At 41.3% G+C, this 12028-nt stretch overlaps 1 protein-coding gene across 1 annotated transcript; it reads left to right on the top strand.

Moving 5' to 3' along the window:
- Positions 1–1869: 1869 nt before the first annotated feature.
- HTR1F (5-hydroxytryptamine receptor 1F) lies at positions 1870–11672 on the top strand. Its single transcript, XM_010197226.2, has 2 exons — positions 1870–1895; positions 10455–11672. The coding sequence occupies exon 2, from the start codon at positions 10493–10495 to the stop codon at positions 11591–11593; it is 1101 nt and encodes a 366-aa protein (XP_010195528.1). The 5' UTR covers positions 1870–1895; positions 10455–10492; the 3' UTR covers positions 11594–11672.
- Positions 11673–12028: the final 356 nt, after the last annotated feature.

A 12028-nucleotide genomic window follows, 5' to 3' on the forward strand; every position in this document is an offset into this window, starting at 1 on the left:
TTTAAAAAGCCATTCACAGTCACCTCTGCCGTGTGTGAAGTGTCACAACATTGGAGTTATGTAAAGTAAAAAAGTTGTCTTACAGTCTGTTATTTTCCTATCAGAAATGGAAATGAGTTTGCAAAGTGTTTGACAAGTTTCCTGGGGCACTCATGGAGAGTCTGATCAGTTACCTACCCACGTTAATGCTCTGCCTTCACACAGGAGAAACAACGTACAAGAATGTTTCTATGTTTTGTACTACCAGCATACACAGCATCCCACAAAGAGGGTAGCAAAAGTCACTTGCTTTTCAGTACAAACCAAAAGTTGAAGGCACAGAACCTGGATTTTGCAAAGATAGCCCCCAGCCTAAGTGTACACAGTCACAAATAACTCAGTCTTGGTAGAAGCATCTGAAAACACATTGCAGTGCCGGTTAGGAAGCACCAGTCACAATTGTATAGTGATACTTCTCTGTCCTGCTGTTTCACTATGCAAATGCTACCAACAGGAGTCTCTGTTTACCTGTGAAAAGGGTCAATAGCTTGGATCTCTACAAGTTGACTCAGTACCATATGCTGTGGTTTAGAGGCTACCACAAGTCAGTGTAACTATAGCAATCTAAACCAGCCTGACCTGAGGACAGGTCAGTTGCTTATAAAATGCCAACTGCTGGGCAGGTTCCCAGCAGTTTCCTGACTTGCATAGGAAGGTCCTGTATTAGAGTTGAGTCTCAGATTCACTTAGTGGTATTTCCCTAGCCTTCTACCTGCCTGTTCAGAGCTCTACCTGCACTCTCAAAGCTTTTGAGTAGCAGTTTCTTGAAAGACGCTGTGCATTACAGACTTCCATGGCCCATGCTCACTACTTCCTGGGGCTCTGCAGTTTGCCAGCACTTCAGAGGGGACAAGGTCTGTTGGGCCACTCCTCCGTGGCATGTCCTCCTCCATGTGGTGGGGGCAGTCCTCCGCACAGAGGGGAGCCCAGGTCCCTTTGCCACTCATGCAAACTGTAGGAGGTTGTACTCACACTTGCTCTTCCCCTCCTCACACCCTTTACAGGGTCTCTCCCTAGAGCTACCATTGTTCCCTGGTTGAAGCCATCAAGGCAAAGCAGCCTGGCACCCCTCAATAGAAAAGCTTTGTCTGAAGGAAAAAAATAAACATTCCTCCCTGACAAAATCCTTTCCCATGGATGCATCCCTTTGAGTAAGCTTTCAGCAAGCTCTGCCTGTTTTTCTGACAGCATGTAGATGCTTTCCTCTCTGCCTTTCCCAAGGAGATTTGAAAAAAAAAAAAAAAACAAACCAAACCAAACAAAAAAATCAAACCGCTGAGTTCTACTTCCACTAAAAAGTCGCTGCTCTTAATTTTCCTCCCACTTCTAAACTTGCCAACTTTAAGGACTGTTTTGTTTGTTTTGCTTAAAGTACTTCCTGGCCAGGGGCACATACACCATCACTCAGAGGAAACAGCCTGAATTGTCTCAGTCTTGATAAAGAAAGCATTTGAGAACTGCTATTTAGTGCTAACTCAAAACAGAGTTTATTATCTGATAGGGTTATTCTTTCACAGATGGATAACAAGACCTAGGGGAAGACCTTCAAGTCCATGAGATGATCAGATGAGGACTAGAATAGAGACAAAGATGGTGAAAAAAAAAGTACTTGCAAAGACAGTGGGAAGTATGCAGTAAGTCTTTGTAGAAAGGCATCCATCTCCAAAACCTAGGCAAATATAAGACTACAGATGATGTGAATTTTGCCGTCTATGCAGATTGTGATTAACCACAGATTTGTACTGTTCTTTTTTTATGCAGAACCCCTGCTGCAGAGGAGGAACACATTGATGTGTCACCTTCAGCCCTCCTCCAACAAACCCTTGTGAGACCAGTTCTCCCTCAAAGCTTTTGTGGTGAGTAAACAGCAGGGAAAAAAAAAAAAATCTCCTACTGTTGGCCCAGGTGATAGTTTGAAAATGATGTTTTCTTATATGACGTTACTGTCCAGAAGTAAACAAGGTAGTTTCACCTAGTTGAATAAAAGTTTTGAGTTATTATATAATAAGACCCACATCTGATAAAATTCACAAGGAATTAAGACATAAGGCACTTGCATTATCTTAGAAGTCAAGTAAGACAGCAGCTATTTCATTAAAACATCTATTACTTAGAAGGCACTTTTTAAAAAAAACAAAACCAAAAACATTCAACTGCTCCTTGTCATAGAGTTTCGGAGGTAGGTGTATCAGTGAAAAAGGTTTGTGACTTCCAATTGCACACACATGTGCTTTCAGAGGGCTGGCAAAGAACACATGGCCTGAAAGCATAAGGATGAGTGGGAAGTGGGAGAAACAAGGCTGCATTTTATTACTGTTCAAAGGAAGTTAAACTGCCTCTCAATCTCATTGCTCCAACATTGCTTTGTGATTCCTACAGGTTTCCAGCCTTTATGTGAAAGGGCTGTTTTGAAACATAAGCAAGGCCATTCTGCATTTTCACCTCACTATACAAATTTAGTTGATAATCATGAAAGCAAGCCCCTCTGCACCCTATAAAACTAGTTGTAAAAATTATACATATACAGATGGCTGAATAGTCACTTCTTTGATTCATTGCCAATCCAAAGAAAAACAAACACACACAAGCCTTGTTTTTTCTTCAGCAGAACTAAAATTAAAATTTTAGCATCTTTTCCTAATAAAGAAATTTTTTAGTTGAATGGGACACTTCAGGTTGTTAGACACAAAGTTAAGGATGTGTGCCAAAGAGTGTAGATAGGAAGTGAGTGGCCCACTCATGATACAGTGGGTCCAAGTTCAGATCCTGACCACCCATGCAAGGGGACACATGCCTCTAAGGACAGCATGCTGACCACATGGTTACATAGGACTTTGTTTGCCTGTATAGTATACTTACCATCAAGGAGGTATCATTACTCAATGTAGAGCTCACACAGGGGAATGGGGTGCCCAGACACTACTTCATTTCTTACACTTATTTACACAGCTCAAAATAGCAGCAGTAGAACTGGTGGCAGGAAGCAGCCACCACTACTGTCCAAGACCTAGTATTCTGGGGCTTTTCCACACCATAAACAATATGAGAGGCAACTATCAAGATCACTGTCCTGAGAGGTCTGAGCTAGGGATTCAGAACAGCGTCAAATAACACAGGAAACTGAGTCTCCTTATCTTAAAAATTATAGAATTAGATCACTGCCACCTCCTCTGGAGAATTACAGATATGGGCCTGAAATTCTCCCTTTCTCCAGCCAAAATGATCAAATTAATAACAGGCTCACTCTCCAGTCACCCAACAACTGAAGGTTCATTTGTGAGGCATGCTTACTGTTTTATATAAGCAAGTCTGTCATCCTGTGGACCACACTGTTCTTGCTGCTCCTCCTTCCTCCCTCCCAGAGGGCTGAGAAGCTGGCTTGCCTCCCCACCCCATCCCCCTCAGCTAGATAAAAACAGATGGCAGAGGGACATGAAATAAAGAGCAAATGCAGATGAGTGACTAATTTACCAAAAGCAGACAAAAACCCAAGCCCTCAACTTCCACACTAGAAGCAGCAAGGAATACACAATTACTTTCTGAACATCATTCTTCCATACAAGCAAATGCAGCAGTTGATATGATGACAATAAGCAGGGGAGGTATTCTCCAGGCAGGCTTGACAAACAGCATAGGACTACATCCCAGTCCAACAGATGCAAGTAAAGAACATGACAAAGGCATCAGGGAACACATTGTAGACTAAGCTCACGGATGCAGCAACCCTGCCTCCCAGGCAGGTTTTGCCAAGTGCTCTGCTCAGGGTTACCTGGCAAAGTTTAAAGCTAGCTCAAGCTGTATCTCCCCAGAAACTGCAGTGGCTCCTTTGAAATGCAGGAGGCAAGCAGCTGCCCTCCTATGACAGAGACACAGGAGTCCCCCTTATGTGGGTTTGTCATGTTTAGGCTTGAAGAGGTCTCGTATTTTGCAGACCAGGAAACACAGAGCTTGGTAATGCTCCTGAAGCAATGAAGCAAGGACCAAAGCCTCCTGGAGGGAAACGTGTCAAAGGAGGCACAACCAGCACGCTGCAATTTATACAGCCTCAGTAGGAAACATGAAGGTGAGTTAATTACACCAGGGAGATGAGGACAGAAGTGATTTCAGCACTTCATTCTGCACTTTTGCCAGATTTACTGCCTTTGTTCTGGTCCCAATGGACTTGGTACTTGCATCTCCCTTGTCAGCAACCAGTGGCAGAGGGCAAGTTCACCTTCTGTGTCAGCTGGAGCAAGCCCTTAGATGTTGCATCTCAGCTGTTTCAGTGGAAGCACTGCCTCCCTCCTGTCAATTTGGCTCCAGAAGCAGCAACATGACAGAGCAAACACGTGGGGTGGAAAGTCTAGAGGACTTGGTCATTTTAGCCATTTAGGATTATTTCCACTGACTAAAAAAATTTAAAGAGCCATCCAGAAAATTAAAGCAACCATCATCTTTGTTGTGCCTGACACAGAAAATACTGCAGAGTATCATTTTGCCAACACAAGGACTCTTAAGACTGCAACATGGCTAAGATAAGCATCAAATCTAGGTTTACTACACAACTTCTGTGCCTTGCACAGAACTGACTTTTCTTTGCCATTCTGTAAGAGTACCCATACTCAGATAGTAAGTGGATTTGGGTATCTCTAACACCTAATCTGAAGGAAACAAATCTGAAAATCCTGCATGTGCTATATCAATATTCAGGGAACACCACAAAGCCAATCTATTTACCCATGCTTCTCCTGAGGGGTGTTTGGAAGGTAGAAAATTCTAGTTTATATTAGTTCAATTGATTTATCTGTGATTTTAGAATTACTTGGGGTCTGTGTTTCTAGAAATGGGCCTGTTGTGATCTTGTACAAGTGGAAATGATAAATTACTCTAGTTAATAGAGACTCAAACAGCAAAACCTGAAGAGCTTTTGAGATATTTGTGCTCGGCCCCATGGACTGTGACAGTATCACCCAAAACAGGCAATCCAAGCATTACTTTTGCATGCAGATACAAACATTTGCTGACAGATGAAGAACTGGAAATAACTCTATCTCCCTGTTAAGCAGCAGATACAGAAGGAGGGAAAAAAATAGGGGGAGGGAGGAAAGAAGAGTTTTAAGTATGCAGAAATGCAGACTGGGTAAGGAAGACAGCAACCTTATGATTTCTGCCTTGCACTTCAAACTGCTGATAGACATCCACTTTGCACTGCCAGGAATGACAGGTTTGCAACAGCTGCCTTCAGCTGGCAAGCAGCTTCTCTCGCAAACATGCTAGTCCCCTCTGCCTTCTCCCAGCAGATACACTGTAGCTTTAGAAAGTATTATTCAGAGGAAAAAAAAATTAGGACAAAACACTAAAAATCAAATGAAAGCATCCTCCTTTTTCTCAGCTACTGGGATGCCAAGGTTCAGGCTCAATAAAGTAAACATCCACTATTATATTTAAGTACAGCCTCACTCTCCTTAAGCAGATTTATTTAATCAAAAAGAGCATTATTTCTACTTCTACTCATATTTAATGCACTGGATCATTACTAAGCTAATTGTCATTAATATATCACATAGTCGGTATCTAAAGACACACAGACATATCAGGAAGGATTTTTACAAGTTCCTAAATACTGGTTTCAGTAACAATTTCAGCCCCCAAGCAAGTCTCAAACTCATAAGTATTTTACCCTTCTATGATTACACTAGTCTTACCTCCAGTATCTGATTAGCCTATACAGGAAGGGGTGATAAAAACAGGGTAACTAAAAACAAGCATAGTCTTTCCTTTTATCAGAAAAAGAAGCTTGTAGAAGCAGTTCCCACAGCAACAAGAAAACTGGGCCCTTGTAACTGGCTTACAAATTTGTTTGGCCAATAGGAGAAGAGATCCTGGTAGCAGGTGAAATGCTTCTTCATTTAAAAGCCAGATGAAGCCTATTTGAGTGAGAGAGATGGGCAGGATCTACTTGTGGCACTGATACAGCTTTGTGTTTACTTAATGCACAGAGGCTGTTACTGCTGCCAGTAGCAATTTAATTACCCTTAGTTCAATCAAATGTTCCTTTTGCTTTCTGAGTACTGTTTTTAAATTAAAGCGACATTCCTCACTGTCTATGCCTAAAGCAATATAAACCAAACCAGGCCCAAAACTTCTGGTAGTTCAGTCTAAATTCAGAACCCCAAATAGTAGGCTGATAATGCCCTTCCCAAAGGCTTTCCCAGCCAAGAACCAGTGTCTCATATTATTTTCCAGGTTTACTGAAAGGCAGAGGAGTGCTGTTTTCCAAAGTTGGAAGGACAGGTTAATGTGCTTGAACATAAGCAGTCTTATTACTATTTTCTAAATCTTAGAGAAAAATGGGTGGTTATAGGCTTAATAACGTGTACATATGCTCATGTAAAACTGAGGAGCACCAGTGCGTTCCCTTTTCTATGAGTGTCCACTAGACAAATTCAATGTGTACTTTTGTGATAAGCCTGCACAGACATTTTCTCCCATGTCTTCTAAACAAAATTGGTAAGATGACATATGTGCTTTTATAGACAAAGAAGTACTTATATTCTGGTGACCTTAACGTGCCATATCTAGAAGGGAAGGAAAAAAGATTTGTACAAGTGGCTAATTCCTCACAAACAATAATGTTCATGTATCCAAGATAACAGGCACGCTATCTTAGGTGAACAGCAGCTTCCTTTGTTCACAGGGTTCTTGTTCAGCAGTTGAAGGCTAATAGTGTATTAAAATCTGTAATGAAGACAAGTACAAGCCATCACTTTGACTAACCTTAAATTGCAGACAATATGATGCAAACTTCAAGTCTTTCCAAAGTTTTCCAACAGCAGGTGTGTATTGAAAGGGTAATAGTAAAAGACAACACTTTAAAATGCAGCAGGAGAAAATTCCATGGAATTTGAGATACCAGTGATAAGCTGATGGATTCAGCTTAGTCCTTCAGGAGGAGCACTGAGTTTCCAGTTCCACAAAAGTAGCCTTAAAAACATTTGGAATGTAGTAATTTCCTTGAAAACAGTTACATATCTGTTGAATTCATTCTAAAATTGTTGAAATACCGATTTCTCTTCAGTTCAGCATGCTGCAAGTTTGTTTTCATTCACCAATGTAACTTCACTGTTCAGAGAAGAGGGGTCCTAGTCTTCCATGCTTGATTTTCACATCTCATGTCAGGTCTGTGGCCACAGGGAGATGCCCACATCACATGGCAGAGGGACCGTGCCTGCTCTGTGAGGCAAGAGATGGGTAGACCCACTCAGGAATAGCAGTGAACTCCAACCTGGAAGTACAGTGTGTAGTTATGCCAGGATGCCCACAGCACCTGGCTGTATCACATGAAATTAGATCTTCCCTGCACTAAATGCATACAAGAGATAGTTCATGCTACTAAGAGAAGACAATAGAAATATGCAAAGTAGGATAGTGGGGAATCACTCCTGTAGCTATTTTTATAGAGAACAACTTAAGCACTTTAATGAATCTGCTCAAAAATTGACAAGGAAAACCTATGGCAGAAGGGCTGAAAGCCAGCTCTCCTACATCCTCATCCAGTGCACTGTTTACAGTCTCATCCTTCACACTCCTAAAAGTGGTTCAGTTGCTTGCTGAGGACAGAAGCCAGTGATGACCAATGACTGAACTAAGCCAAACTTAGTAAGAGAAAATCCAAAACTATATTCATTCTGGAAGCGATGAAAAGAGAGAGAAGCAGCAGTCCTTAAATGCTGACAATGTTTCAACTCCACATATTCATAAAACAATCTTTTAGGATAACAATCACCCAATAATTCTGTGCAAATTCCTATGACAGTTGGCAAAGGATCCCCATCCCACTCAGACAGGAAAGCCATCAAACTTTGAGACTGGCAGCCCTAAGCAGCACATCCCACTGAATGTCTCTGTAACCTCAAACAAAACCACTGCCTTGCAGGGCAGATAGATCTTGTCACCACACTGGGTGAGGCCACACTCTTTGGCCTGCACAGCAGCATGTGGAGACCACTCTGGACACCCGCTGCTGGGTCTGTGAGGGGAACAGCAGAGGGTCTTAACGCATAGGAAGGCATATGATCAGATGGGTGCCATTTTAAAGGACAGGTTATATCCCACAAACAGGAGACCCCAGCGCAATTTTCTATCTAATAATAGTACACTAAAAACTTGGGTAGTAGTCTTGAGCACTGCTGTATTTCCACATTAGCAGCCTGAATGAAATCTGAGTGTATCAGCTGATAATCTTAAAACCACACAGAGAAGCATAATCACTGTACATGGTAAGCAAGCCTATTTCTGTCACTGGGCTTCTTATAAGGAGCCTCGACATCACTGCAGATCTAAGAAAACCTACTTATTCCTACACACCAGTATTACAAACCCACCCTTATGATTTTTCTTACTCCATAGTCTCAAACTGAATAATCTTTCAAAAGCTATTAATCAGATATTATGATCTCTAAATTGCTTTTTGCTTGCTTGCAATTAAAGACTAATATCCAAAGAGTTAGAAATGTGTGAGGTAATTAACCATAATGTGTAACTATTCTAAAATATGATCAGCTGCTGGATATCTTATTATTTCCCTATAAACTTTTTTTTGCATGTATTTATACAAACTCAAAAATGAAGATTTATTTAGCAGAGGTTGAACACTCACCAGATGTATGTGCCTGTTCCTTCTTTGGAAGGCAGCTAGCTATAGACAAAAATATCTGCAAACTAGCAATTACTGTGGATTCAGAAGGTTTTAAGTTGACACTGACATGATGAAACCTTTATTTTTATGCGTGTGAAGTATATTTCAAGTTCAGAGAGAGGGATACAGAGAGAAAGCGCACACACAGGCTGTAATCAGCTCACGTACAGGACAAAATTCTGCTCAGCATTTGTAAAGATCAACATGTAAAAGAAATTTTCTTTCCTTGCTCTTCCATGCAATTAAACGTTGTTCACGCAACATTAAAAACCTTTCTGAGTAGGTCAATAGCATATTAAACATTGCCCAGGTTAGAATATTAAACCAAATGAGTGAGCTGAGTCCAAGGTTATAAACAGTATATGAGATTCTTCTTCAGCTGCTCTAGCATAATACCAAAACGCTTTAGTTACGTTAGTGAAACACATTTTTCCTAAGAAAAAATATTGACTTATTTCATGTATTTCCCTACATGTGGCATCTGATGCAACACAAGTGCAACCCACTCACTACACTCCCAAATTTGTCAGAGAAAACCTCACTTAGGGACTCATCAGGTTGACCTTACAGAAGACACTGCACGTCAAAACTCTCAAGGGGACAAAATCTGATCCTTTTACTGTGAATTAAAAGCTCTAGTCTAAAAAGCTGGAAACTCTTGCTTCAGCTGCAGTCAATTAGAGTGCTCAGAAACTCTTCTTGATAAGAAAGTAGGGTGCACATGCCCAGAATATAACCAAGAATTTATTTCTTCAGTGTTTCCCTGCTTTTTGCTTCCTGCAGAGCTATAAGAGGACTTAAACTGTTTTCATAGAGAGTCATTAACAGAACAACTACCACCCAAGTTTTCTGCAGTTTTGTTCAGCAGCAAGCACAGAACAGCAAAACTTGAAGAAAAGTAATGGTGCTCTCAAAACTCTAATCTATGTATAATATCTCAGTTAGACAATAAGTCATCCCCCTTTGGAGCTTTAAAATCTTTTCAGTTGCTTTATTTTGGAGCTATGTAAGAGGAAGTTCTAAAATGAAACTTTCAATATGCAATTGTTTCTTTTCCTGTTTTTACAGCAACGTTTCACATTTCTATTTTCTCCTGAAAACTGTGTCCCAGTTTAGAAAGCCCATGCTTAACTATACATATTGAAGGACTCACATACTGATGGAGATAAAGGATTTTATACAGAGAAAAGAAGCATTACGTCTGCTTCCTATGGATTAAAGTTTTCAACAGTCATTACATTACTTAGTGGAGTAGACTGTTCTAGCCTGAAAGTACTACTGGTACTTTAGGATGAGATTGTCCACATTTAGCCAGTTTCAAGGCTCCACTACAAGCCATTCAGAGTTAGTATTTAGCAGGAGGGCTGGTTCAGCACACGGAGGCCACACCAATGCCCTGCTCCATGCCCTGCTCAAGGGACGAGGCTGATTGCCCCACGCAGTGAGGCACAGCACCCTGTGGGGCAGTGCCATAGGTGCCAAGGCACGCTCCTCTCCCCTGCCAAGCAAACACGTCCTTCTCAACAGCATGATCAAGGAGAAAGAGAAGGCCCCTATTCTGGAGACAAAGCATCCCACATAGTGCTAGCCAGGAAAATCTCTTTGGAGGCAGAACCATTTCTATTGTTAAATCTGAGGTTCTTGTAAGTTTGGGGCTCATAGTCTTTTAAGATGACAAAAATGAAGACTTCCTGGAGACTGAGGATGCACTCTCTGAATGTTTTTACTTTTCCAACAGGTAACCGCTACTGGTAAAGATCACTTTTAAAAGGGAAGATGGATTTGATAAACTCTACTGAGCAAAATGGTACATCAGAAGAACTATTCAAATGGGTGACATCCAAGATTCTAATTTCCATTACCCTGTCTGTGCTTGCGCTAATGACAACGGCCATCAATTCTCTTGTGATGACTGCAATAATTGTGACAAGAAAGCTCCACCACCCTGCCAACTATTTAATCTGCTCTCTTGCAGTGACTGATTTCCTTGTGGCAGTCCTAGTGATGCCCTTCAGCATTGTCTACATTGTAAAGGAGTCCTGGATCATGGGGCAAGTGGTGTGTGACATTTGGCTGAGCGTGGACATTACATGCTGCACGTGTTCCATCCTGCATCTCTCCGCTATCGCTTTGGATCGGTACAGAGCAATAACGGATGCTGTGGAATACGCACAGAAAAGGACCCCTAAGCACGCTGGCATCATGATTGCAGTGGTATGGGTCATATCCATTTTTATCTCCATGCCACCTTTGTTTTGGCGGCACCAGACGACTAGCAGGGATGACGAATGCATCATCAAACACGACCACATCGTTTTCACCATTTACTCAACGTTTGGCGCCTTCTATATCCCACTGGCCTTGATTCTGATCCTTTATTACAAGATCTACAAGGCAGCAAAGACATTTCACAGAAGAAGCATCAGCCGGATCGTAAGGGAGGAGGTAAATGGACAAATCCTTTTGGACGCAGGTGAACGAAGCACCAAGTCGGCTTCAATGCCCAGCACGGCAGAGAAGACATCAGATCCTCTGGTAAACTGCGATAAAAGCAATGCCACCCTACGAAGCCCAAGGTCTGAATCTAAGCATGAGAAGTCCTGGAAAAAACAGAGAATCTCTAGCACAAGAGAGCGAAAGGCAGCAACTACGCTGGGTCTGATCTTGGGGGCGTTTGTCATCTGCTGGCTCCCTTTTTTTGTAAAAGAAGTAGTTGTGAATACCTGTGAAAGATGTCACATCTCAGAAGACATGTCTAATTTCCTAGCATGGCTAGGATACATAAATTCCCTTATTAACCCTCTAATCTACACAATCTTTAATGAAGATTTCAAGAAAGCCTTCCAGAAGCTTGTGCGGTGTAGGCAATATCTTTAAGAGCTTTTGTTCATATAAGGAGAACATACTCATTGTTTTTTAACCTGTAGAAATTTATATAACTGAGACATTTGTTATAATTAAGGAAAAGCACCAAGAGTCTGCATTTACATTATGACTTTTTTGTATCGGCAGTACTGAGAGCATAAATTGCCCAAGTTTTAAAGAGATGGATCGCCTGGGATCAGTTTTGCTCTGGAAAAAGAGGTGGCATATTGTGTTTCTGATCCTGTTGGGACTTGCACAGCTGCCTAGCTCGAAGCATAAGGTATTAGCTTAAATATGAAGGAAATATACACTTGAAGTAGACAAACATTTTTTTAAAAAAAGAGTAATCCTTAGTCATCAATGAAATTTTAAGTAAAACAATGCACAGGTTTTAAATCCTAATTGCAATTAAGATAGAAAATACACCTTGGAATTTAAGGTTTGATT

Source organism: Colius striatus, chromosome 1, assembly GCF_028858725.1.
Source record: "Colius striatus isolate bColStr4 chromosome 1, bColStr4.1.hap1, whole genome shotgun sequence".
Lineage (NCBI taxonomy): Eukaryota > Metazoa > Chordata > Aves > Coliiformes > Coliidae > Colius > Colius striatus.